At 59.0% G+C, this 26,920-nt stretch overlaps 1 protein-coding gene and 1 long non-coding RNA gene across 2 annotated transcripts; one reads left to right on the plus strand and one right to left on the minus strand.

The window, feature by feature from the left end:
- Positions 1 to 347: 347 nt before the first annotated feature.
- On the plus strand, positions 348 to 26,305 carry TSPOAP1 (TSPO associated protein 1). The gene is made up of 31 exons (XM_042914934.1): positions 348 to 1,566; positions 2,370 to 2,477; positions 2,763 to 2,888; positions 3,470 to 3,649; positions 4,203 to 4,388; positions 5,651 to 5,728; positions 5,815 to 5,898; positions 6,113 to 6,202; positions 6,384 to 6,506; positions 6,763 to 6,867; positions 8,286 to 8,336; positions 8,742 to 8,762; positions 9,570 to 9,774; positions 10,385 to 10,557; positions 11,741 to 11,856; positions 12,143 to 12,252; positions 15,062 to 15,892; positions 16,041 to 16,192; positions 16,532 to 16,909; positions 16,995 to 17,213; positions 17,551 to 17,742; positions 18,314 to 19,177; positions 19,813 to 19,912; positions 20,004 to 20,158; positions 20,734 to 20,902; positions 21,274 to 21,345; positions 21,769 to 21,801; positions 21,979 to 22,082; positions 22,167 to 22,238; positions 22,501 to 22,611; positions 25,042 to 26,305. The coding sequence occupies exons 1-31, from the start codon at positions 1,231 to 1,233 to the stop codon at positions 25,219 to 25,221; spliced, it is 5,724 nt and encodes a 1,907-aa protein (XP_042770868.1). The 5' UTR covers positions 348 to 1,230; the 3' UTR covers positions 25,222 to 26,305.
- Positions 20,324 to 23,551, minus strand: LOC122206101. The gene is made up of 4 exons (XR_006196365.1): positions 23,422 to 23,551; positions 23,144 to 23,288; positions 21,750 to 21,881; positions 20,324 to 21,132 (listed from the first exon to the last, which is right to left on the minus strand). It is a non-coding gene; the product is annotated as an uncharacterized LOC122206101 (long non-coding RNA).
- Positions 26,306 to 26,920: the final 615 nt, after the last annotated feature.

Here is a 26,920-nt window from a genome sequence, read left to right on the forward strand (position 1 = left end):
CATTTTTTCTCTACCTGCCCCTCTTCATGGCTGGCTCTGTCTATCTGTCATACCGCCTCCTGTCTCTGTCTCTACTGGTCTTGGGCTGGGGCCGATGTAGGGAGCACCATCTGCAGCCCCCTCGCCTCAGTACAAGGAAGGCGTAGGGGCGTGTGGGGAAGAGGGGCGGGAGGCCACATGTAGCGGGTACTGGGCTGGGATCCCGTGAGGAACCTGCTCTTCCCTCTGTCCCGACCCTGCCTGCTGGTCCAGCCCACCAGTCCAGCGCCATCACCATGGAAACCAGCAGCCGACTTCCTATTGGTGGGCGGGAGAAGACAGGGAGGGGGAGGGGAGGGCTGGCTCTCCCCTGCTCATCACCCCCATTCTGAGGCTCAGCCCTCCTCTGCGCCCACCATCTCGGGGCTCCGGGACTGTAGGGGACCCTTGCAGTCCCCAGAGCTGAGGCCAGGAGGGACAGAGACTATGAGGCAAGCAGCCCACCGACCCAGGCCTCCTTAGGACCAGCCGACTGCCCAGCAAGCAGGAGAGCAGCAGCAGAGAGAGGGGCAGGAGATAAAGGACCACAGCGGACGGTCGAGGATCACCCCCAGCAGCTCCCGCACACCCTAGCCAGGCTGAGGGTCGTGATGGATAGCCAGACTCACAGACGCTGACGGACACACAATGACACCGATGCACACGGCTGCACAACACTGAGCTGCTCAGACACAACCAGTGACAGCATCACACACTGCCACAGCCCTGCAATCCAGACACCCACACACATACAGAAACAACTGGTAACTCCGAAACAGGCAGACGGTGACACACAGAGCCACTACCCCCAGCACACACGAGTGGGGGCACCTGTCCTCCAAACACACACAAGACAGCGCTGACCTGAACAGACAGGGCTGGAGACACACGCAAACCCTCAGCCAGGCGCTGCTGTTGGTGGCCTCTGCACATCCTCCCTGCCCCCACGGGGACACCCTCGCTCCTCCACACACCCGCGCACACACATAGCCACGAGCAAACATAGCTCGCATACCCCTAGCTTCAGCTCTGGAAGCTCGGACTCCTGCAGCCTCCTTTGTGGGTGAGGAAGAACAGCCAACCTCGGATGGAGCCTCGGTGAAGCCAAGAGCTCAGAGAGGAAAGGGTCTGGCCTGGCATGACCCTCGCCAGCCCCTCCATTTGGCTGGGTGATGTCCCCCGGCCTGGGTCCTGGGGCCCCTTGGCAGTATCATGGAGCAACTGACACCTCTCCCACAGCTGGGGGACCCCAGAGCCATGGAGCCGTGGGCCCTGCCCGCCTGGCAGAACTGGACTCCAGGCCAGGGGAGCGAACCCGGAGGCGCAGCCCCAAGCATTGCTGAGATTCCGGCAGCTGGGCAGGTTGGAGAGCTGAGGCCCGGGGAGAGCTCCGAGCCGGAGCCTGAGGGAGCCCAGAGCCCCGGGGCTATGGGGGGCATTGACCCTGAAGGAACCAAAACCGGGCTGAGCAGCCTGGGGCACCAAGCAGCAAGCTCCAGACCCAGCTGCCCGAGGCTGGAGGACGAGGAGGTGGAGGCTCTCCCTAAGGTAAGGGAGCTGGGGAGGGCTGGGGTCTCCAAGCTGGGGCCTCTACTGGCGCCCTCCAGCCTGGGCACGATATGTAACCCCGCTGCCCACTCCTCCTCTCCTGGCCTGTCTCTGTCTGTGGGTCCTTCTCTGTGACTGTGTGTCATCCCTTCTCTGGGCAGGAATCTCAGTGGCTCCATTTTTTGCCATATGTCTGTCCTTCTGACTCTCTGCCTGTCTGTCTACATCTGGCCCTGCCCCTGCCCCTTCCCTCCGTGAGTCTTTCTTTAACAGTCTGTCTGTCTGTGTCTCCTCCTCTGAGAGTCTCTGTCCTTGGGGGCTGGAGGATCCTGGGGGAGGTGGGGGTGGTGGGGGTGTATGGTGGAATCAGAGACCAGAGGAAGCAGATTCAAGGGAGGGGGCTCAGTGCTGGGTTGAGCCAGGAAGGACAAGGTTTGGGGTAGGTGTGAGCAGCCTCCTATAGAAGATGGAGGGACCAGGGCTTTGGGGGAAGCAAGGGGCCAGAGCAGCCAGAAGGAGCCTGGAGGGGTGGGGCTGGGAGCTTGATCTGGCATTTCCCAGGGAGAAATGGGCAGAGATGGAAAGAACTGGGGACTAGCAGAGAGGGTCTCAGGGCTAGGGGAGGCCGGTGGGGGCCCCTTCTAGGCCTCCCATGCTCCCCTCTGAAGGCCTAGGACATGGGGGAGAACCTTCTCGTCTCCATGTCTCCTTAGACCATTGGGGGGCAGGATGCTTCCTTAGGAGGGCTTTGACTAGGCAGGGTGTGTTTCTGAGGTGCCGTGTCCTGTCCTTTCCCATGCCAGGGCAAGCTGAGCATGGGCTTTGGGGACAGGCCCAATCCGGAGCTGCTGAGGGCCCTGGGGGAGCTGCAGCAGCGCTGTGCCATCCTTAAGGAGGAAAATCAGATGCTGGTGAGGCTTGGAAAGAGAGTCCTGGGTCCTGGTTGGGGCTGGGAGAAGGCAGATTCAGACACCCCAGCCCTCTGCCTCAGTGCCCTCCTCATCCCATAAAGCATCCCTCCGAGTGGGGGCTGCATGGAGGTGATATGATCCCAAGATGCAGAGAGGGTGAACCCCCACTTAGCGTACCCAAGGACTCCACTGTGAGCCCAGGGCTCCAATTCAAGTCCTGGACAGTTAGGATTGGGTTTGTGGGGTGCTCTCCGCACACCCCAATTCTGGCTGACCCCTTGTCAGAGGAAGAGCAGCTTCCCTGAGACAGAGGAGAAGGTGCGGAGGCTGAAGCGGAAGAATGCCGAGCTGGCGGTCATTGCCAAGCGTCTGGAGGAGAGGGCCCGGAAGCTGCAGGAGACTAACCTGAAGGTGGTGAGGATTGGAGGCTGCTGGATGGAGGCTGGGTGACCAGGGAGAGGGGAGCCAGGCTGGGCCTGAGGGAGTGGGGTTCGGGAGTCATGGACTCCTGGCACCCAGGAAAGCGGGAACGCAGGGGCCACGGTGTAGAAAGGGCAAATGCTGGCTGGGCTAGGAGGCTGAAGGTTTCTGGAGTTACAGGAGGGAGGGAAGGGTTGGGAGTTCCTGAACAGGCGGGGAGCAGGTTTCTGGATTACCACGTGCTGGTGCTGGCTGCAGCCTCCCGCTGAGCTCATCTTTGGGTGAAGGGCTGGTGGGGGCAGGGATGAAGACCCATGACAGTGGCAGCCCTCAATTAGCAGCAGCCTTTGGGCTTAAACTAGGATGTGGAGTTAACCCTTCCAGTCCTGTCTGAGAATTGCTGGGATGGGGTCAAGTGAGGCTAGTGGTCCCCTAAAGCCCCAGATACAGGGTAGAAGCAGGAGGCCAACTTCTAGGTTTTCATCCGAATCCCTCCATTGGGCGGAGCTGAGGAGTGGGGAGAAGTGCCCCAGCCCTCAGATGACCGTTGGCCTTACTCCTCCTCTGGCCAGGTGAGTGCCCCTGTGCCCCGTCCTGGGGCCAGCTTGGAGTTGTGCCGGAAGGCCCTGGCCCATCAGCGAGCCCGGGACCTCAGTGAGACAGCCAGCGCCCTGCTGGCGAAGGACAAGCAGATTGCTGCCTTGCAGCGGGAGTGCAGGGAGCTGCAGGCCAGGCTCACCCTGGTTGGCAAGGTGCGAGGAGGCCCTGGTCACCCCTTCCAGTTCAGCCCTCCGCAGGGCCACCTGCCTGACTGGTGGGATGTGGACGAGATGTTGATGAGATGCAAATGAAGCGGGAAGGTAGAAGCTGCTGGGGAGTAGGTTCCCCTGGCAACGGCCCAGGTGGGAGCGGGGAGAAGGAGCCTAAACTGAAGGGGGTGGAGCTATGAATCCCAGACCTGGGAATTTCTGTGCTCCAGGCTTCAGGCTGTATGCCAGCGGGTTTGGCTGTACGAATCCACGCATACCTCACACTTGTGTGGAGCGATGTTCACAAGGCATTTTAGCACAGTGCCGGGCACACCGTGAGTGCCCAGTAAATGAGTTACTCTGACGGTCTGCACACGGGCTCGCGGAAGCATGTGGCTGTGCACGCGTGCACCTATGGCCAGGCATGTATGCATGGGAGGCTGTGCACGTTCCCGCGCATCGGAGCCGCTCCGGCACCGAGGAGCGCGGGCTCCGCCGGGGATGGTGGGGGGCGGGCGAGGGTTAGGCCTGACTCCTCTCCGTGTCCCCCAACCAGGAGGGCCCCCAGTGGCTCCACGTGAGGGACTTCGACCGGCTGCTCCGCGAGTCCCAGCGGGAGGTGCTGCGGCTGCAGAGGCAGATCGCCCTGCGCAACCAGCAGGAGCCACCCCCGCCGCCCCGGCCCCCGGGCCCCGCTGCCCCGGCCAGAGCAGGGGCGCCCGCCCCCGGCGCCCCGGGAGAGGTGAGCTCTGGCGCCAGGGCAGGTGTGTGGGCGTCCGGAGATGGGGGTGGGGGAGGCTCTGGTATCTCTCCCTGCACAGCGCTCGGAGCCCCGAGGACTCGGTGGTGGCGTGCGCGCTCCAAGGGCTGGGGAGCTTTCCCGACCCCAGGGGGCAGGGTCGCCCGTACCTGCGCTGAGCCGGACCCGGGCGACTCGGGGTCCGCCCTCCGCAGGCCTGCGCCCCACGGGGCCCGCCCCGTCGCCCCTGCCGCGCCGCCAGTGGTACGGCCCGGCCGCAAATCCGCGGTTGCCCTGGCAGCCGCCCGGGGCCCAGCCCGCGCCGCCGCCTCCCGCCGCCGCCGCCGCCGCCAAAGCGCGGGGACGCCCCCTTCAGCTCCCGCCTGGTCCTCCAGGCCCGGCCCCGGCTCCCCGGGGGTGGCGGTGCGTCCCCCTCGGCTCCAGGTACGAGCGATCTTCGCTGGGTGCTGGGCGTAGGCGGCCTCTGTCGCGAGGGCTTGGGAGCCCACTCCGGACCCCCAGAAGTTATAGGTCTGGCTCCTCCTCTCCATCCTCTCTACTGGGTCGGCACCTAGGTTCACCTCGTTCTGGAAACAGGGGTGGGAGAAGGTGGATTCCATAGGGACCGAGGCCTCGGTGCGGGGTGGGGGTGGGGGTCCTTCTTGCTCAGATTTTGCCCCTCTGCTTGGCCCAGGGAGGGAGATGCGGCTCCCATCAAGGCCTGTCCTCCCCTAGAGTTTGCACAGATAAATCTGAAGCGCGACAGGGTGGGCTTGGGGGAAGCTAGGAGGAGGGTCTGGCCAGGCTTGCACTGCTCTAGGCAAAGCCCAGGTTCGGATGATCCAGAATTCCTAGCTCTGGGAGCACCGCATCCCTGGGGGGCTCAGGCAGCCTCCTAGTTCTCTGCCAGTCACTGAAGGACACCCAGGACAGTTATTGAGTGCAGAGCAGGGCTGCTGTTGGAAGCTAAAAAGGGAAAGCTTTGGCCTGGATAAGGGACCCATCTCCCAGGGCACACATGGGTCTCAGGATCTCAAAGCAGTATGTCTGGAGGACACAGGGGCACAGCCTCTGCACTCCCACATCAGCTGGAGGCATGGGCAGGCAGCACCCCCTTCCCTACAGCCCCCATTCCTGGGCAGGGATCTCTTTGCTGACCGTGAGATGGCATGGGAGCCTGCCACAGACAGCCTGGGCAGAGGGGCAGGCTGCCCTGAGGCCCTGTTCTTGGGTGCCAGCCTCCCCACTGCCCCCTGCGTTTGCAGGCCAGGCCCCAAGAGGATGTGGAAAACCCACCCACGGGCCTAGGGGAGCCAGAGAAACAGCAGAGGGTGCAGCAGCTGGTAAGTCCCAGGTCAAGGGCTGGAGGCGACCAGTTGTGGGCAGGTCTGCCTTCTCACATGAGGAGCCCTTGGTTCCGACCCCACAGGAGTCAGAGCTCAGCAAGAAGCGAAAGAAATGCGAGAGCCTGGAGCAGGAAGCCCGGAAAAAGCAGAGGCGATGTGAGGAGCTGGTGAGCTCCCGAGGGCCTCCCCGAGGCCAGCCAGGTGGTGGGCTCCCTCTCAGCTCTGCTTTCACCCTTCTTGTCCTTCGGGGCTCTCCTGTCCTGTTTGGCGCAGGGTCCAGGTGGGGGAGGAAGACCTTGTCTGGGAGGGCAGGGTCCTCTGTGTGGGGAGAGGAGGGGTGTAGGTGCCAGACCCCCGCCCAGAGCTCCCCTGGTCTCTCAGGAACTTCAGCTGAGAGAAGCCCAGAATGAGAATGCCCGCCTCGTGGAGGAGAATTCTCGGCTCAGTGGGAGAGCCACGGAAAAAGAGCAGGTAGCGGTTCTGCCCACGGGCTGTGGGGCTGGGCTTCGCTGGGGCCCTGGTCCCTGGGCAGGGGGCTGTCTTCTGTGCCCCCTGAACTGGGCCAGAGTATGAAGGGTACTATTCCCCCTGGTGAGGGAGCTGCTGGGACAAGGCTCACACACCCAGCTCCCTGCCACTCCCCCCTCTCCAGGTGGAGTGGGAGAATGCAGAGCTGAGGGGCCAGCTCCTGGGGGTGACACAGGAGAGGGACTCGGCCCTTCGCAAGAGCCAGGGCCTGCAGAGCAAGCTGGAGAGCCTGGAGCAGGTGCTGAAGGTGAGGAGATTGCATAGGTGGGGGGGAGGGTCTTGGTCCCTGATGCAAGGAGAAAGTGGGACGGTAGAACGTGCCCTATGTGGGGCACTGGGGTCTGAGCCCCAGTCCTGGCACCACCAGCCTTGCCCTTCTCTGGCCTCGGTTTCCTTCTTAACAGAAGGCATCTGGAACACATGGTGTCCAGAGCTCCCACATCTTAGATCTACAGAAATGGTGGAGCCGGGCTCTGGCCTTGACCCAAGGTCTTGTGTTTTAGCACATGCGGGAGGTGGCCCAGAGGAGGCAGCAGCTCGAGGTGGAGCATGAGCAGGCTCGGATCAGCCTGCAGGAGAAGCAGGAGGAGGTCCGGAGGCTGCAGCAGGTGGGGGCAGGGGTGAGGGAAGGGTGGTAGGCTGCTGGACTCCTCAGTCAGCTGCTCATCCAGTGAGCATTTACTGAGCACCCACTGAGTGCTAGGCTTTGTGCTAGGCACTGGGGACAGCGGTGGGGAAAGATCAGGTCCCAGGCCAACCAGCAAATAAGCAGATATGCAAGTGAGGCAACCCCAGTCACTGACGGGCCCTGGTGGGGGGAAGTGAGCAGGGTGGTGTGACGGAGTGACTAGGGTGGGGCCAGGGGCCACTTTAGAGAGGTGGGCAGGGAAGGCCTCTAATACGTTAAGGGTGTGAAGGAGCCGGCTGAAGAGCACTCCAGGTAGGAGAATCGAAGCACAAATGCCCTGTGGCAGGAAAGAGCACGGGGGTCCAGACCAGTTGGCTAGATTATAATAGGTTAGAACAGCAGGAATAGGCAAGAGCCAGATCTTGTCGGGCCTTAAAGAAGAGTGGGTATTTTGTTCTCTGAGGGGTTGGAAACTGTTGGCAGGTCCCAAGAAGCAGGGGAGTAGCATGATCTGATTAATCATTTTAGAAGATCACATGAGCAGCACTGCGGAGGGTGGATTGGGGGAGTGGGTGAGGAGGCAGGTGGTCAGGTGTTGGGGCTGCTGCAGTTCAGGCGGGAGATGACGGCCGTCTGGATGAGGGTGCAGGCGATGCAGGTGGAAACAAGTGGAAGGATTTGAAGTATATTTTAGAGATGGAATTGACAAAACTCCATAGGATTCTAGTTGAGCTCCTGCTTCTTTTAGCCATTTGCTGAGTAAACCCTAATGGAGTGTGGGGCTCTTCACTCTCTAGGAGGTGATGGATGAAGGAGCAACAGGTGTGAGAGTTAGGGAGTCCTGAGTTCTGAGTCCTGTCTTGGCTAAGTTTGGGTTATGTGTTAAACATACAAGTGGACACTTCAAAGACAGTTGGATCTATGGGTTTGGAGTCATGGGGAAGTTGGTCGTGGAGATAGGGTTCGGAGTCATCAGTGTGTCCAGTCGTGTGACTAGATGGGACTCCTTGGGAGAGCGAAGAGTGTGAAGTGCCCTGTGCCCATCCCTGTGCCCTGTAGCACCCTAACACTCAAAGGGGGCAAAAGAAAGGGAGCAGGTGAAGGAGGCTGAGAAGGAGCGTCCCAAGAGGTAGGAGGGAAACCCAGAGGGTGGATGTCCCAGAAAGAGAGAAACAGTATCAGACGTGCCTCTCCTTGACACCGTTACCTTCTGACCTAAGGTATGGTTCTGGGGTGGGAATCTGGGAGGGAGGAGCCCTCAGCCTCCCCCTTCCCAGCTCCCCTTTCCTTTTCTTCCCTCGCTTTGCCCTTACGGCTCCCCCCTCCCATCCATCTCCCTCTCTCTCCTCCCCTGTTACTCACCTTTCCTCTCCAACTTTTGCCTCCTCCTACCTGTAGGCCCAGGCAGAAGCCAAGAGGGAACATGAAGGGGCTGTGCAGCTGCTGGAGGTAGGGTCCTTGGAAGTGGCCACCAGCAACACCAGTTTGGGGAGAAGGCAGGGACGTTCAGAGAGGGCTGGAATGGACTGTGTGGGTGTGGAGGGTGTGGGGTTAAGGAAGGGCCCTTAGGTGCTCCAGAGCCTCGGGAATCCCTTCCACTAGTGGCCTACTTCTTAGGCAGGGGCACAGCTGGGCAGGGGCTCCCGGGTCTGGTGGCATCAGCCCCCACTACCCCCCACCCCCAGAGTCTGCCTTCACCTGAAATACCCTTCCATTTAGGAACTGCTCAGTCAGTCCAGGGAGCCGACCAGGTGGTGTCCACTTGGGCCCTTGCTCCCTCTCTCCCTCTCTGCGCAGTGACCCGCAGGGTGAAGGGTTCTAACCTGTCCTCTTTGCTTTCCTTTCCTGCCACAGTCGACCCTGGATTCCATGCAGGTACAGCCTCCTGACCCCCCACCTCCCTGGGTTGTCCGCTCCCATGCACCTGTCCAGGCTGCCTGAGCTGGGTCTCCTGCCTCAGGGCCCAGTGGTCCCAGCTCTCATGTGGAACAGAGGAGGGTGTAGCAGACCCGAGAACCTGTAGAAGGACTGGCATTCTTGCGGGACGTGTGGGCCACCTCCTCGGCCCAGAGCTGCCACAGTGCCTGGCAGATGCGGGGCTGACCCTCCTCTAAAACATAGCCGCTCGGACCATGAGGAAGTTCCTCACCAGTCTAACCCGTGACCCTCTTGATATTGGCCAGGAGAGAGTCCCAAATGTTGGGACTTTTCTGATACTTGAGAAAAATTCTTGAGAATTGGCTCCTTCCTGCCACAAAGATGTCCCTAGCTCCTGTGCAGGATCTCTCTTGAGGGTGGGGATTTGGGTCACTGACTGAGAGGGTGACAAGCAGCAGAGCCAAAGAAACTCCTGAGGAGATACTGGCAGTGGAGCTGGGAGTGGGAGCCATTCCTTTTGGCCCGGGAGCAACAGGAAGGAGCGAGTGCCACTGCCTGGGGTGTGAGGGTGTGCTGAGTGGGGGGTGGGTTTAGCCCTTCTGGGGGAGGGTTGGGAGTGAAGGCCGCCCACAGCTCTGGTGTTTCACCCCCAGCTCAGACACTGTTAAGGCAGTGGGGCAGCCAGGTGAGGGCTGGTGCCCAGGCTTAGGGCTGGGTGGGTGGAAGCTGAAGCCTGGTGTGGGGGCTCAGGATGGACTGGGCAGCTTTGCTGGGCCTGGTGGCTTATGGGAGGTCTTGGCCCAGGTCCGGGTTCGAGAGCTGGAAGAGCAGTGCCGCAGCCAAACAGAGCGCTTCAGCCTCCTGGCACAGGAGCTCCAGGCCTTCCGCCTGCACCCTGGCCCCTTGGATCTACTCACCTCTGCCTTGGGCTACAGTACCCTTGGGGACCACCCACCACCCCCCTGCTGCTGCTCTACCCCCCACCCCTGCCGTGGGTCTGGCCCCAAAGGTAAGTGGACCCCAGTGACATTTTGTCTGGAATGCTTTTGTATAGAGCAGAGACTTCAGGGTCAGAGAAAGCGCACAACTCACCCAAAGTCACACGGCAAGTTAGGGCCAGGCTGGAATAAGGCTCTGATGGGGGAGAAATGAGATCACAAGAGTGGCTCTCCTGGAGTCTGGCCAGGCATCTCAACCACTGTTCCCCTCCTTCAGCAAGACCTCTGTGGTTATGGCTGGGAATTGGGCACTAGGAATCAGCAGCCGGCAGTAAGGGTTTGTAAAGAGCTGGGCTGGGCATCAGTCAGATCTGGAATCTCCAGCCCCTCTCACTTAACAGCCCATGTGATTTTGAGTGTGCTGCTAAACCCGTGAGCTCTGGTTTCCTAAGCTGTAAGATGGGAATAATTCAGTGCACTTCATTGACCTGCTCTGAGGATCATGCGAAATAATGTATGTAAATCACTTCCACCTCTACTTAGTAAGTTTTCCTCAAATATTTCCCTCTTGTAAGGAAACATGGCTATGGAGGGCCTGACCCCATATCCAAGCAGCCACCCCCGCCCTTGCTCCCTAGTCCCTCCTCAGGTCACAGATCCCATGTGCCATCTTCTCTTTAGATCTTGACCTCCCTCCGGGCTCTCCTGGGCGCTGCACCCCAAAGTCTTCTGAGCCTGCCCCTGCAACCGTTGTCGGGGTCCCTCGAAGGACGGCCAAGAAGGCAGAGTCCCTCTCCAACTCCTCTCGCTCTGAATCCGTCCACAACAGCCCCAAGTCATGCCCCACACCCGAGGTCAGTGCTGGGGAGGGGCCTGAGGTTGGCCCTATTCTCCTCTGGGGTCCCCAGGGGTTGGGTGGCTGCTGGGCCTTGTGGGGGCCCAAGTTGGGAAGTGGAGCCAGGCCCTGGGAGAGAAGGGCCTGCAGATTCCTCTTTATGGGCCAGGAGCTCGGGTGGAGGCTGCCCTGCTCTCCAGGGCTCACCTGCCGGCCCTACTCTGGGCCGCCCAGCCCCACCCCTCTGGGGCTCACAGAGGCCCTGGAGTCCTGAGCCGGATGGAGGGAGACGCTTGGGCGCCAGGATCCATATAATGAGACTGTCATGTGAGTGTCTGTAGCAGAAGCAGATGGTTGTGTGAGAAAGAACACGGGTTCTGGGATTCAGATCCCAGCTCTGTTTTAGGCAAGTGTCTGACTCTTTCTGGGCTTTGGCTTCCTTGTCTGGATTTTGGAGCTAATTGGACCTGCCTTGAAATGTCGTGAGGGTTACATGAAAAGATAAAAGGAAGAGCACTACTGCAGGACGCGCAGTAGGTGCTTAACGTGTGGCCGCTATTATTATTACCAAGTGCTTGATCACCTTGTCCCTCTCTCTACTTCTTCCTAAACCTCAGAAATCCGAGGGGGCAAGGCAGGAGCAGCCCTGCCAACCCGGCTGGGGAAAGCGGTGGAACACAGCCCCAACCTCTGCTGCCCCCTTGTGGGATGGAACGATGGTGCGGGCTTTGGCCGTGCCGTGGAGGGGCTGCGCTGTCTGCCCCCTGGGTGCCCCCCTTCCGGGGGCTTCTCAGGACCTTCTGCCTCCTGACTTCCAGCTCTTCACAGTCGGAGTGCTTTGCCGTGTTTTCCCCTTAAAGAGACAAACTGCCGTTGGACACCCACTGTGCATCAGAGTGGTTGGCTTCCTCTTCAGTGGGGAACGTGGTCATATTTACTGGGATGGTACAGTAGAGGCCAGGGCTCAGGAGAGATCCAGGTTATACTCTCTCCCCTTTGCCAGGGCAGCTTGGCTCTGCCAGGATCTGCTGGCTTGGGTGCTGCTTTAGAAAACACGGAGGCTCATTGCTGCTGGCCTTGTCCAGCATGTGCTGTCTTTCCCTTCTCAAAGTAGTAGGTCCTCTGGCTCATTCTGGAAACCTGTCTGCTTTGCCGTTGGCCCTTGAGCCTGGAGAGGACTGGCCCTTTCTGTTTGCCTGCAGGTGGACACAGCCAGTGAGGTGGAGGAGCTGGAGGCAGACAGTGTCTCCCTGCTCCCAGCAGCACCGGAGGGCAGCCGCGGAGGAGCCAGGATCCAGGTGTTCCTAGCACGCTATAGGTGGGACCCTCCCCTCGGCCCCCCATTTTCCTAGCGTTTGGGGTGTATGGGAGGAGGGGCTGGGTGAAGATAGAGGCTTCTGGAGGTGGCGGGCGTCGTTCAGGGATCCCAGTTGGACACGTCCTCTTTGCCCAGTTGGGCCAGGTGGGCACAGTTAGCGCTCTACTTGGCTGACGGTGAACAACCAAGTCTCCATAAAGGCCTAGTACAGCGGGAGAGAGGAGACGGGATGTGGAGGTAAGATGTGGGTCGCTGTCCTCTTCCTCCTCTGCACCTCCTTCAACAGCTACAACCCCTTCGAGGGCCCCAATGAGAACCCAGAGGCAGAGCTTCCGCTTACTGCTGGCGAGTACATCTACATCTATGGCAACATGGACGAGGATGGCTTTTTTGAAGGTAGGAAGGTGGCAGGGTTATTCTGTCCATCCCCCTGCTTTTGAGCCCCTCTTCACAAAGACCTCCACCCACCCACACGGTCTCCCTGGCATGCTCAGGCCACCAGGACGTTTCAGACTCAGCAAAAGGCATACAGAGACCTGGCAGCCCACACAGAAGGGGTCTAGTAAAGGGAGCCACTGTCTGACTGCAGACCTACCCCAAGCAGGGCAGGGCAGTGCCTACCACAGTCCAGATGATGAATGGGGTCACGGGGAATTTTGGCTGAATTTGCTTTTGTGCTTCCAGACAGGGCATGGCAGTGCTTAACACTAGTGACCTTGAAGTTGGGCATGTAGCAAAGATCTGAAGCTGGACTCCAGCTGGGCGTGGGGGAGGGAGAACTAGGGTCCAGAGCCCAGGAAAGGGTGTCAGTGAGTAGTCAGCAGGTGTCAGGGCCCAGGCAGGGCGTGGGCTTCAGGGCAGTGCTCCAGGGCCTGTGGGAAGCTCAGACACCTGAACAGAAGCCCCATTACTGAGACTGGGCAATAGGGTGGGGCCTGCCAAAGAAATGGTCTTGGGAGACCCAGGTTGGCCCTGGCCAGATAGCGGGGAGAATGGCCCTGGGCTGAGACTGGGTTGCGGTGTAGGCAGGGCAGGGTGAGGGCCATAACCAGGGGCGGGGATTTAGGAAAGAGGTTAGATCTGAATCCGTAACACCCAAAGCTTTGGGTTTGTAAGGCCAGGTCTTCAGTGCCCACTCAGCATGCCTTCCCCGGGCCCTGCATCTGTTCTTTGAGTAGCTGCCGTGAACTGCGGGGGAAGAGCTAAACTCCTCAGAGGGATGGGTGACCGAAAGTGGGATTAAATATTTCCCAGAAAACGACTTTTTAAATGAAAAAAAAAAAAAACAAAAACAAAAACCCAGAAGCCAACAACTTTTCTTGGAGGGGGGCAGCAGGAACACAAATGTTCACTAAGCACAAAGGATTAGAATTTGAACTATACGATCTGGGATAGGTTTAAAGGCATGGAGACAACAGGGGCTGGGATGCCATGTTCGTCATCACACTTAGCTAAGCAACTGCTTCTTCTATGTCTGGTCCTGCCTGGACTGCTGTCGGTGGTTCGAGCTTCGGGAATGTGTGCCTGCCTCTGACTAGGGCTTTAGCGCCAGCCCATCAGGGCGGTAGATGTGCTTAGCGTGGAGGCTCCTACCTTCTTAAGTGTTAGTGCTGACATTAATATTCTCAGGCTCCCATGACAAATTACCAATAGAAATGTATTCTGTGACACCTCTGGAGGCCAGAAGTTTGAAATCAAGGTGTCGGGAGGGCCACACTCCCTCAGGAGGCCCTAGGGGAGATTCTGTTCCCTGTCCCTTTCAGCTCCTGGTGGTTCCAGGTGCTTCTTGGCTTGTGACCACGTCACTGCAGTCTCTGCCTCTGTAGTTACGTTACCTCCTCCTTCTCTTCTCTCAGTGTCTCTCCCTGTGTGACTCTTATAAGGACACTTGTCATTTGATTTAGGACCCATCCATATAATCTGGGATGATCTCATCTCAGGCCCCTTAACTTCATTACATCCGCAAAGATGCTTTTTCCAAATAAGGCCACATTCACAGGATCCATGGGTTAGGATGTGGACATACTTTTGGGAGGTCACCGTTTGATTCACTACAAGTGCTTATATTCTCTAACGTATTGAAAATCACTATTGTTTCTTCAAGTTTCCATGCTTTCCCCCCACTCCTAGCATAAGCAGAGAGCGAGGGTGTTGGGGAAGCTGGAAGTCCCCCCACTGCAGCTCAGACCTGTCTTCCTCTTCAGCACCCTGTTTCTTAAACCCTGGCCTCTGCTTTCCCTTCCTCCTAATAAGGTATAGCAGCCATTGGCTCATCTGTCCCCTGGGAATCCTTTCCCTTCTCCCAAATTAGCAGTGACAGGGCATGCTGTGTGCCCACTTTCTTCCTTCCTTGACATCCCTCTGTTGTCATGTGTTCAGGGGAACTGGAACTTACCTTTGGTCAGCGCCTGGACTGACCACCAGTCACGTTCCTAGACACAGGCTCGCTATGGGTCCTCATCCCTTCTAGAACCATATGGGAATCTGTTCTCTGGCACTTAGGCCTTTTGTGGCTAGAGAGTCCTTCCCTTACCCTGATCAGGTGGTGCTTTCCTCTCCCTTTGAGGATGTCTGTTTTCCACAAAGGGAAGTTCAAGGGCGCCCCTGTCCCTGCTACTCAGGCCCTTGGAGTTTGAAAGTTTTCAAATGTACAGAAAAATGAAAGAGTAATACAGCGAATACCTATATACTCACCACCTACGTTCAACAGTTGTTAACATTCTGCCATATTTGCTTTTTCCATCTGTAGGTTAAAAATGAAAAGTGATGTAAAAGAGAGTTGTAGACATCATGACATTTCGCCTAGCCCTTCTTCAGCATGCATCTCCTCAGAACATGGTTCTCGGAGAGCCTTGTGGTGCTAGCACCTGGGAGCTTGTTAGAAATGCAGACTCGCAGCCCCACCCAGACCTAACTAAATTAGAATCTGCATTTTAACAAATCTTGAGGCGATTCATATGCACATTAACATTTAAGAAGCGCTGTCCTAGATCACCACAGTGCTGTTATTACACCTACGAATATTAGCAATGACTCCTCTACTGCAGATGTTGAGTGTTCTTGCCTTTTAAAAGTGCTCACAGATAAATGTTGGTTTGGATCAAATGCTTAAGATCACCCACTAACCGTTGCTAAAATGCATTTATTGGACTGGTTTTTCTCTACCTCCTCTCTGTCTTCCCCTTCCCTGCCCTCCCTCTGCCAGGGGAGCTCATGGATGGCCGAAGGGGCCTGGTCCCTTCCAATTTTGTAGAGCGTGTGTCCGACGATGACCTCCTGACCTCCCTCCCTCCGGAGCTGGCCGATTTGTCCCACAGCTCAGGCCCCGAACTCAGTTTCCTGAGTGCAGGCGGGGGTGGCAGCAGTAGCGGGGGCCAGAGCAGCGGGGGACGCAGCCAGCCCAGACCTGAGGACGAGGCTGCGGGGGACGAGCTCAGTCTGAGCCCCCAGCCTGAGGGCCTGGGCGGGCCCCCTGCTGTGCCTTACCCACGGGGTCTGGTGGTCCTCAGGCAGCTGGCCCACAGTGTGGTGCTGGCCTGGGAGCCGCCTCCTGAGCGAGTGGAGTTACGCGGCTACCATATCTGCGTGAACGGGGAGCTGCGTCAGGCCCTGGGGCCGGGGGTGCCCCCCAAGGCTGTGCTCGAGAACCTGGACCTGCGGGCCGGGCCCCTCCGTGTTTCTGTGCAGGCCCTGACCAGCCAGGGCAGCTCCGACCCTCTGCGCTGTTGCTTGGTGGTGGGTACCCGGGCCGGGGTGGTACCTAGCCAGCTGCGGGTCCATCGACTGACAGCCACGTCTGCTGAGATCACCTGGGTGCCCGGCAATAGCAACTTGGCCCATGCCGTCTACCTCAATGGGGAAGAGTGCCCCCCTGCCCGCCCCAGCACCTACTGGGCCACCTTCTGTCACCTGCGGCCTGGTACTCTCTATCAGGCCCGAGTGGAGGCTCAGCTCCCACCTCGAGAGTCCTGGGAACCAGGCTGGGAAAGGCCGGAGCAGCGGGCTGCCACCCTGCAGTTCACCACACTCCCAGCAGGTATGCAGGCTTGCTTGGGCTTTGACGCTCCGTAATACTCAGAAGGCCAGACCAGGGGAAGTGCATTTTCAGGGAGGTGGGAAACGAGGCTGGTGCCTCTGCAGGTGAGTGTCCTGCATACCTGGGTCTGGTACCGTCCCCCCCTCAGGCCCACCTGATGCCCCCCTGGATGTGCAGATTGAGCCGGGACCCTCCCCTGGAATCTTGATCATCAGCTGGCTCCCAGTAACAATTGATGCTGCTGGCACTTCCAATGGCGTCCGGGTCACGGGCTATGCCATCTATGCTGATGGGCAAAAGGTATGGCCTGGGGACTCTGGGTCTCTCCTTGGGATATGGGTCTCTCCTTGCCGTGCTCAGAGACCTCATCTCCCCAACCTGGCACAGAGATGCCCTGCCGCTGGCATTTGGGCACTGGGTGCCCATTTGGGCAAGCAGATCGGTCGAGGGCATGGGCTTTGAGAGCAGACGACTGTGATTCAAACACCAGGCCACCACTGAAGCCCTGTGGCCAGGAGGATTAAGTGAGATAAGACATGCCAAGGCCTTAGTGTGCTGCCTGGCATAATGCTGACTGCCGTTGCTAACCATCATCGTGTCTTCGACTCAGCCACCTCCACCTCTACCCTCTACCTGCAGATCATGGAGGTGGCGTCACCCACGGCAGGCAGCGTGCTGGTGGAGCTGTCCCAGCTGCAGCTGATGCAAGTGTGCCGTGAGGTGGCTGTGCGCACCATGTCACCCCACGGCGAGTCAGCTGACTCCATTCCAGCTCCTGTCCCCCCAGCCCTAGTGGCGGCCTGCCTACCAGCCACGGTCTCTTGCCCCTCACCGCGGCCGGGCTCGGAAGCCAGACCACCCCTCGCTCCAGCCTCCCCGGGGCCTGGAGACCCCGGCTCTCCCCTCCGGCGCCCTGACCCCCACGGAACTCGAGAGCCCCCTGGGGCCCCCCCAGCAAGCCCTCCCAGAGAGGCAGCAAAAGGATCCCCCGAGGAGCCCCCAGCACCTTGCTCCCAGGTACCCTGCTGGGGAGAGGGGGAACAGGTGGAGGCTGGGACAGAGGCCGAGGGCTTGGGCCCTTCCTCAGTACCCACCATTCCAGGAGGAGGCTGGGGCAGCTGTGCTGGGCACCTCAGAGGACGGGAGGGCCCGCGAGCCAGCTGTGGGAGAGAGAGCTCCTGACCCTGCAGCTTCACCGCTGGCCCAGGAAGAGGCCCTTCTGGCACCCTGCTCCACCCAAGGAGCTCTCGCCCAGCGGGTGCCCTGTGCTGAGGCCTGCCGCGGAGGAGAGGCAGGGTCTGGGCTGAGGCCCAGGACTGAGGTACGGAGCTGGGGACACACTGGGCCACCCAGAGAATTGGGGCCTGCCTCCCTGCCTCTGCCAGCCAAAATCTGGGTGTCCTCTCCATCTAGTTTCTGTTCTGGTGTGTGCTCCGTGTCTGCTTCTTTGCCACTTTGTCTTCCCAGATTCCTCTTTTCCTTTTGGCTACTATCCTCTTCCCCCCACCCCCACCCTTGTGCACACCCCCCATTTGAGACATGACTCTCTCTCCCTCTGCCAAGGGACCCCTGTCATTCCAGCTAGGGCTGATCCTTCTGGAGCCCCCTATGCCTCCTCAAACCCTTTCCTCTGTCTTCCTTTGTCTCACCTCTTGCAGAGGGAGGACACGGCAGAGCTCGGGGTCCGTCTGGTGAACTCCCTTGTGGACCATGGCCGCAATTCCGATCTCTCAGACATCCAAGAGGAGGAGGAGGAGGAGGAGGAGGAGGAGGAAGAGGACCTGAGTTCCAGGACTTGCTCTTTCCAGAAGCAGGTTGTTGGCAACAGCATCGGGGAGAATGGGGCCAAGGTAACGGGGTGAGGATGGGCTCGTGGGCCCTAGACCTCTGGTTCTCGGGTCTCTGTCCTTCGTGTCAGCAGCTGCTCCAACCGCCACTGAGTGCCAGCAACATTCTAGGTGTGTGGCCTGGGCCCTGTCCTGAGCAGTAGATAGGAAGTTGCTCAGGATTCTGCCCTCCTGGGAAGAAAGGAGAGGCTGAGGAGCCCTCTTCTGCCCCTTCTCCCGCTCCAGCCTGCCACATGTAGCACCCTGGTCTCCTGAGATCCTTTCTGGGAGCCTCTGGGGAGGGGTGGGGAGGCCTCCCTGCTGTCACAGGTGTGGTCTGCTCCCTGCGGCTCCTGTCCCTCGGGCCCCAACATCTGTGCAGCCTGTTCCTGAGGTGTGTTCTCTAATTCCTCCTCTGGCTGTGCTCTGGACTTGCTGTGTGGCTTTGGGCCAGCCCCCTCTCTGGTCTTTCCTCTTGTAGGAAGCTGAGGGAGGGCTGTGGGGTTGCATGGAACCCCTCCCCTCATTTGAGGACAAAGGTCACAGCTGTCTCCTCTTCCCACGGACCTCTCTTCCCCACTGCCCTTCCCCCCAGCCCCAGCCCCAGCCTGACCCCTTCTGTGAGACCGACAGCGACGAGGAGATCTTGGAGCAGATCCTGGAGCTGCCTTTCCAGCAGTTCTGCAGCAAGAAGCTTTTTAGCATCCCCGAAGAGGAAGAAGAGGAGGACGAGGAAGATGAGGGGGAGGATGAGGAAGACGAGGAGAGGCCAGGGGCAGGCTGTTCTTCTCGAGACCCCGGCCCACCCGAGTCTGCATTGCTGGGGCTGGGCTGTGACAGTGGTCAGCCTCGAGGACCTGGCCTGTGTCCCTTGTCTCCAGAGCCCTGCAGGGGTGGGGACCGCCTGGAAGACATACCCGGACTAGTTGGTGGAAGCATCCGGAGGAAAGGAAGTGGCTCCCCTGAGAAGCCCCCAAACCGCAGGCGGTCCCCAGATCCCCGTGAACACTGCAGCCGACTTCTCAGCAACGGCGGGCCCCAGGCCTCCGGACGACTGGGCCCCACACGGGAGAGGGGCAGCCCCCCTGTGGGCGAGGGGACCAAGGGTGTGCCAGAGGCTGGTGGGAGAGGGCGGCCGGCCCCTTCCCGGAGATGCTCCCGTGGCCGGGCTCCAGAATCTAGCCTGGCCAGCTGCTTCTCCCCCAAGTGCTTGGAAATCAGCATCGAATATGATTCTGAGGACGAGCAGGAGGCGGGCAGCGGTGGCATCAGCATCACCAGCTCCTGCTACCCTGGAGATGGGGAGGCCTGGGGCACGGCCCCCATAGGAAGGTCCAGGGGGCCTCTGAAGGCCAATTCGGGCCCCACCCCCTACCCACGCCTTTCGGCCTGGGAGAAGGGGGAGCCAGAGCGGAGAGGCCGTGGTGCGACTGGCAGAGCCAAGGAGCCACCCTCCCGGGTCCGTGCCCACTGCCCACCCTGGCAGCCCCCTGCCTGCTGCCGCCTGGTGGCTCTGCTTGCTGCCCACCAGCCACTCCCATTCCACGCTGCCGCCTCCATCCGCAGAGGTGGGGCTGGGCCTCTGGGCTCCCTCACCCGCCTCCTCCCACCCCGCATTCCACTGCTTTGCTGCTTCTGCCTGTCGGAACTGGGATGCACAATATTCTGTTACCGCTAGTCGCCAATTGCCGCCAGCCAGCCCCCTGCCTCTGGGCAGGGTGGCCCTGTGCTTAGCTTAGTTACGTTTTCAGGACACTGACGGTGATGTCCAGCATCACCCGACCCTGATGCTGAGAAGAGGCCCTCCTCTCCCATGCTCCTTGGCCAGCTCTGAGACCCTCCCTCTTCTGCACTCACCAACGAGGGTGGCCGGAGCCGGGGTCTCCCCTTCCACCCTTCTTCCCCCCGTGGGGGTGTCTGATGTCTCCGAGAGATTGGGCCCAGGCTCCAGGAGAGGAATGTTGTGTCCCGGCTCTGCTGTGCTGCTTATGCTGACGGGGCAGAGCTGGGGAGCGCGTGTGGGGTCCTGCCTCTGCTGATGCCCCACCAGCGGCTGGTGTGTCACTTCTGCTCTCTGCTGCGCTCTCTTTGCAGGCAACAGAGACTGGGGAGCCCAGAGGGCAGGACAGCTCTGGGCGGAGGGGCCCCCTGCGGAGAGGGGCCCAGGCCCCCAGGACGGGCGGTACCGAGTTGGGTGAGCACCCGAGGGGGGCTGGGTGAGGCCGAAGGGGCCTTTCCTAACCTAACCCTTTGGCGAGACCTTACTGTCATCGTTCTTTCCACAGCCTCTCTGAGGAGCCCCCCGGCAGAAGCGCCGGTTTACCAGGACCTACCTGTCCGGGCCTTTGTGGCTCTGTTTGACTATGACCCGGTGTCAATGTCACCCAACCCTGACGCTGGGGAAGAGGAGCTCCCCTTCCGGGAGGGCCAGATCCTGAAGGTGACTGACTGATTGTCCAGGTCCCCCACCCTCTCTCCTCTTCTGTACTGGAGGTGTCCTAGCCTTCACCGGGGAGACCGCAGCTTCCAGAGCCAGAGTCCTGACTCTGACACTTGTAGCTGTGTAACCTTGAGTAGATGCGCTAGCTGCTTTGGACCTTAGTTTCCTCATTGGTAAAATGGGGCTGATGTTCATGTCCACCTCCCAGAGATGGTTGAGGATTAGGTTCAGGGCGTGTGGGTTACTTTGGTGGCCCGGGCACACCGCACAGTGCGACTGCTCCTGGTAACGTTACAGTTTTCGCTGAGTCTCCAAGTATTTACTCCAGGCTTTTTGCTGCTGTTCAGAGGTTACAGAGATCTAGCCTGGAGTGGGCTGGGGGGATGGATGTGCAGGCGGTGAGTGATGCTGTATGAATCCTTATTCTTGGCTGTTTCCCCCTGTTTCCTGTTTCACGACCCACAGGAGGTAGAACATTCTTCTTCAATTCTGAGTGTGGTGCTGTGGGGCTCAGGGCCTTGGAGCCAGGGAGCAAGCCATATTGGCCTCTTGAGATGACTGGTCTTTGCCTTCAGGTGTTTGGGGACAAGGATGCCGATGGCTTCTACCGCGGTGAAGGTGGGGGTCGGACAGGCTACATCCCCTGCAACATGGTGGCTGAGGTGGCTGTGGACAGTCCCACAGAGAGACAGCAGCTGCTCCAGCGGGGTTATTTGTCCCCAGATATTCTCACTGAAGGCTCAGGTATGTCCTGCTGCTGTCCCTTACCTACCTCCCACCACCCACCCCAGCTCCAACTCAGTCCCTCGTGAGCCATCTGTATGTCCAGGGAACATCATTTATCCGGAGTCTAGCAGAACCTGTAGAGCCTTGTAGAGACCAGTGTGGCCAGTGTGGCCACAGCAGTTAGCTTGCCACGTGGAACGGGGGTCTGTTGCAGAGGGGATGGGCCATGAAGTTTGGGTCCTTGAGGTCTAGGATGGGAGAGGAAAGCCCTTTAGAAACTTGAGCACAAGAACCCTGGCACAGTCCAAAGAGGAGACTCCAGAGACACTATTCTGTCCCCTTCCCTTGCCTCAGTTTCTCTCTTACATATATTTTCCTTTCTGGATCAGGGAATGGTCCCTTTGTGTACTCTACAGCCCGCACAGCTGGGCCTCCCCCCAAGCCCCGCCGCTCCAAGAAAGGTGGGTGAGACCCCCTTCTCCCTTGGGGCCTGTGAGGATGAGTGGGGGTGGGGAGCACTGCTTGGCTTTCTGGGGAGACATGAGTGGGGTTTTGAGCAGGTAAAGGGAATTAGGGAAGACCTTCATCCACATCCATTCCCTCCACCGGGGAGTGTCCTTTTAATGGGGACGGGGAGTGATTTGCCGGGGCCTCTGCTCCAAAAAGCACCTGACTGTAAATTCTGTGCAGCCTGGAGCAAGTCCTTGACCTTTTTCTGGGTCTTAGTTTACTACCAAATCCAAAGGGCTGGGCTCTGTTCCCTGAACATCTTTTCTCCTGTATCCCCTGCGTGAGACCGAGCATCCTGCCTGCCCTGCACCACCCCCAGCCTGGGATGAGGAGGGAAGTGAGGGGCAGGGCTCACCTGCACATTCTCTCCACAGCTGAGGCAGAAGGCTCTGCCCAACTTTGTGCAGGTAGGGGCCATTCCTGTGCAGGGGAGACTGGGGAGAGGTGGGGTTGGGTGGCCCCTCTGGGCTCTCTCCAAGGGCTGCAGCTAGTGGAGAGGTAGTGAATAGGGGCTCAGCAGTGTGGAGGATGGTATGGTGTAGGGGGTCCAGAGAGTCCCCAGTCCTCTCCCCCTTCTCCTGCAGGCCACCCCCAGCAGGTCTCCTCTGCCAGCTTGAAATCCTCCCGTTCCATGGTGGCTGCATTTGACTACAACCCTCGGGAGAGCTCCCCCAACATGGATGTGGAGGTGAGGACCCCCACAGACAGCCCAGCCAAGGGGGTGGTGCAGGGCCTCCCCAGGGCTGACGTCGGCCTCTTGGGCTTTCCACAGGCAGAGCTGCCCTTCCGGGCAGGCGACATCATTACTGTGTTCGGTGACATGGACGATGATGGTTTCTACTATGTGAGAACATGGGGGGGGGGGGGCGGGGAGTTGCTATATATACCCCCTTCACCAGCCCTTCCAGGGAGGGCTCTACCAGAGCCAGGGACAGGGATGAGCAAGGGTTCCTGAAGGAAACCTGGAGGAATGGACCAGGCATTGACATGGACCAGGCCATGACAGTGACGTTGACCTCAGGCTGTTCCCCCAGGGGCTCCAGGGCTGAGGGGGTGGGGCTGAGGCCTCTTTCCTAATCTGAGCCTCATCAGCATCTCTTCCCCAGGGGGAGCTCAATGGACAGAGGGGCTTGGTTCCATCCAACTTCCTGGAGGGCCCTGGACCTGAGGCGGGCAGCTCAGACAGGGAGCCTGGGACATCCCAGGCCGAGAGTCAGGTCAGTGAAGAGCTGGGCTCCCAGCTCAGGAGTTGGGGCTGTACCCTGCCAGAGTGGTGGTGGGGGCTCAGACAGTGTTGTGGGAGGGGAGCAGTTGGCTATAATCTGGGGGAGCACTGTGCAGAGTGAGGCTTCGAGGGAGAGCCCTGCCAGGGCCAGCTCCCTCCCAGTATGTGCCGCTCTCTGCAGAGGAATGACGGCTGTGACCCTGATCCCAGGCCCATCTCTCCCAGCTACCCGCGCCCCGCGGGCTGATGTTGGTGAGGGGCCTTGTGAAAAAGGACCCCTCTAGCCCTCACACCTGTAACTAGTCATAGCCCGGGTTTCAGGGAACCTCCTACCCTGTCTCCCAGGTGTCTTTTAAAGCCAGTTGCCCAGCAAGGCCCAGCAAGCTTCCTGGGTCCTTGTTCTTAGAGCTTGCTTCTCCTTGGGGTGGGTGGAATACAGCTGAGTTAACAGCCTGACGGCGCAGGGAGAGGGGATGGGTCCTGGCCCCAGTGGGAAACCCTGGGCATCTGTCTGCAATATTTACAGAAGCAAAGGCTGTGCAAAGCAGGACCAGTTCCTGTGAGCTGAGTGACCTGGTGACTGGGCAGGGAGTATGTGAGTCAGTCCATAACCCAACTCCTCTCTTTGTTCCCTGTTCTTCAGAGAGTGAGGAGGAGACGAGTCCAGTGCTAGATGGAGATAGATATATATAGAGAGAGCAACATGTAAGTGGGGGACTGGCCCCCTCTGTTCATGTGACTCCCCACTCCTTACGTCACCATAATCAGATAGCACTCCTTTGTCCTGAATACCGGAGCTGACCTGGCTTCTCTGCTTTCTCCTAGGGATTGGGGGAGGGAGATCTTGCTGTGGAGCCAGATCTGGGTGCAGGATCATCCTCTCCTTTTGTTTTTACCTTGGGCAGTGCCAGCTGCTATAGGAATACATGTCATTTTAGTATCTAATGCCCCATATTAGCTGACTCCTCATATTCTATAGCTCATGCGGCTTATAGAATGTGGTGTAACATCCATATTGTGACTCATCTGTGTATTATGATACCATATGACTATGGTATTATAATATTGTGATTATTATTGGTGACAGAAGGATGATATGGTAATTCCACCAGTAATAATAGTCTCCCCACCCTTGTCCTCTGCATCATGACCTGTTAGGGGATCAGATGCATGATTTTACTTCCAATTCTCAATCTTCTCTGCCAGAGAGAATAAAAGGGGGGCTTAAACGATTGAAATCCATAGATAACCCCAAACCATTCATCTCTGGGGCTCAGAGGCCCCTTCGTTTGTTTCCCCAGCAACCCCTCCCTCCTGGGATGCTATGGAAGGAGCCCTGGGAAGGCGTGGCTGGTTAGTGGTAGACACCTTGGCCTCTAGGTGCCGGCAAACCTCTTTGAGGGCAGGCCCTGCCATGTCACCAGGGCCTTGGGTTGGGGGGTCCTAGGCTGGGCACCCAGCTCTCCTGCCTCTGGTCTGGGCTTTATGGCTGGCTCTGGCCAGGAGACTGCCAGGCTGTGGTGGTGAGTCGGGGGCAGGCATTGAGGAAGGGACTGGAGGGCAGGGGTGGGGAATTCGTTGGCGGGCAAGATCTGATTGGGCTGTGCCAGGGACAGGAGGTCGAGGTAAGGATGTGGGAATGGGGAATAGAGGTAGGGAGGCTTCCCGGTGGCTCTCCTGTTCACCCAATCCCTGGCCTTTAGGCCACTAATGGCACTGGCTGGGCCTGTGGCAAGGGGAGCCATTCATGGTTGCCAGTGGAGCTAGGAGGAGGTTCAGCAGGGGACATATGCTGACAGAGGCAGCAGGGCAGCCTCCAGAGCTAGTGGTGGGGCTGAGTGGTGCGGCTCTGGCCCTGGCTCCCCACAGCCCTCGGAGAGGTCATTTAAGGAAGAGTCCCAATCTCCTCCTCATGGGACTGGAGCACTGCATCTGCTGGACTGGCTGAGCGTGCTGCTTCTGTCTGTGAGGCGGTGCAGGAACTGCTTTCCCTAGTGGGGCAGGGGGGCGGCGGTGGCTGCTTCTAAGTGGTCCTGGTCTTCCTTGCTGTGAGGGGGTGACATGGGGGAATTGGGGGCACCCATCCCGAGGGGTAGGTCCGAGGACTCCTGAGCTCTGTCAGCCCCAGTACCCTTTAGGAAGACCCAGAGAAGGGGAGCGGCTTGCCCAGGTTCTGGAAGCAGAACTGGACTCTATGTCTGTCCCTCTGACTCCCAGCTTAGTGTTCCCTCAGCATCATCATACACATTCACCTCTCTGAGCTCTGTGTGTTGGGGGAAGTGAGGGGGGGCAGTGGGGCTCTGGTTCTTGACCATGGGTCTGTGACATGGAGGGCTGTAAGTACCTGAGATTGTAGGGCGAAGGCGTCAGGTTGGGGCAGGGAGCCAGGCCCTGACCTTGTCCCTTTTCTCTCACATTTCAGGACTGGGCCAGCTCAGCACAAGGGCCCCTACTGCCCAGAGTCTGGTCCTGTGCCCCTGGCCCTGGCAGCTTCCCCACAATTGAACTGGGGGGGCCACAGGGCACAAGCGAGAAGGTGTGGGGTCTCCTCTCCAAGGGAAAGCAGCTCCTAAGGAAACTGGGCTCTGGGAAGAAGGAGTGATGCTGTGGCCCATCCTGCAGGCAGAAGCGGCCCCCTGAGGCCCCTGGGGTCACGGGGTGGGGAAGGCCTTGGACGCCCATTCTTCTGAGTTAACACTGTGGCACTTGGATGGGAATCAGAGACTCTTTGAAGGTCAGAGCTAGATGAGTCCTCAAGGATGAATCCTCTGGAGGGGCACCTTCCTCTTATAGGAGGGGAAACTGAGCCGCAGAATGAGGAAATCACTCGGTCAAGGTTGCTGAGCACCTCAGTCACAGAGCCAGGACCTGTGACTCCCCGTCCATCCACCTATGCCTACTTTCCCGCCACACGATGCTAGTCCCTTCTTTGATCCTCCCCGCTCCGATGGCGCAGGCTATCCTGACATGTCTTCCTTTCCCTGAAGGCAAGTTTGCACTGGATCCCCTGGAGCCCCCTCCCCATGGGGCAGGCGGGCGGAACCCTGTATATATGTACATACTCAGTGCCTCAGTCCAGCCTCCTCCACCTCGCTTCCACCGCACAGGCCCAGGAAGGAGACAGGCCATGCCAAAGCGGGCCTAACCCCGCTCCATAGTGCTCCACCCCTCCCTGCCAGCCCGGCCTCCTGGCCCCTGTGTGTCCCACCCCCAAAGGCCCTGGGGCCAGCGGGCAGAAAGCAGGAGTTGGGTTTGCCTTATTTTGCTCATTGGATTCAACTTCTCGTTTGCATCATTTTCTTCTGGCCCCTGTTGGAGTCTGGGGGCTGAGGAAGAGGACAGATTTATGCAGCTATTTTCATACATTCCCTGTCCAGAATGGGGTAGAGAGCTCTCCACCCTTACCCTCACCACCCCCTCTAACCCTGCGGCTGGGTGAGTGTCTCTGCATGTTTCCTTCACTGTGGTGGGAGATCGTTCGACTGAACCCCCACCCCCGGCCTTGGTCTCCAGGGGTGTGGAATGGTGGGGGTGTTTGTTTAAAAAGACATTTTATTATAATAAAGTCTATTTTCACAAAATCCATGCTGGGCTCTAACTGGGGCAAAGGGCTCCTCGAGGGGCGGGTCGTGCTGGGCTTTGCACTTGACTTCGGAACTCAGAAGTTACATCCGAGGGTGACTGGCGCAAAACGAATGGACAAGAACACCAAGCAGCTCTTGAGTTTCTTTTCCACAGAAGACGGTGTGGCAGCTTCCCGAGCCCCTGGTGGCAGGGCCGGGTGTTTGGAGTTGCGGCGGGGTTCTGGTGGAAGAAAGAGACCTGGCGAGGGGACGGGAAACCCCAGAGAAGGCACCAGTTTCAGGGCGGCAGACTGAACACCTCCTGCAATGTTGACTTTCCCGTACTAAGTGCATAGAAACAACAGATGTAAGAAAAATGCAAGGAAACTATATAGTTCCACTTGAAAGCAGGAGGGCGGGGGGGGGGGGACTCTTAGTAGACTAGAACAGCAGAGAGAGGACAGAAAAACAGATGGGAGAACGTCCTCAGAAACCTCAAAGCAGGGTGTGTGTGTGAGCCCCGTGTGCTGCTCCATGCCTAGAGGTGGCGCAGACAGAGCAGAAGAAACCCTGGGGGCTACGGGCAGCTTAGTCCAAATTCTGTGTGGGGAGCAACCAGGTCAACTGACTGTTGCACATTCTCCTCCCCAGGAGCCCAGGGGCAAAGGTGAGGGTGTCTGTCTTTATTTTTTATTTATTTATTTTTTTTTGAGAGAGAGAGAGAGGGAGCAAGTGAGC

This window comes from Panthera leo, chromosome E1 (genome assembly GCF_018350215.1).
Source record: "Panthera leo isolate Ple1 chromosome E1, P.leo_Ple1_pat1.1, whole genome shotgun sequence".
Classification (NCBI taxonomy): Eukaryota; Metazoa; Chordata; class Mammalia; order Carnivora; family Felidae; genus Panthera; species Panthera leo.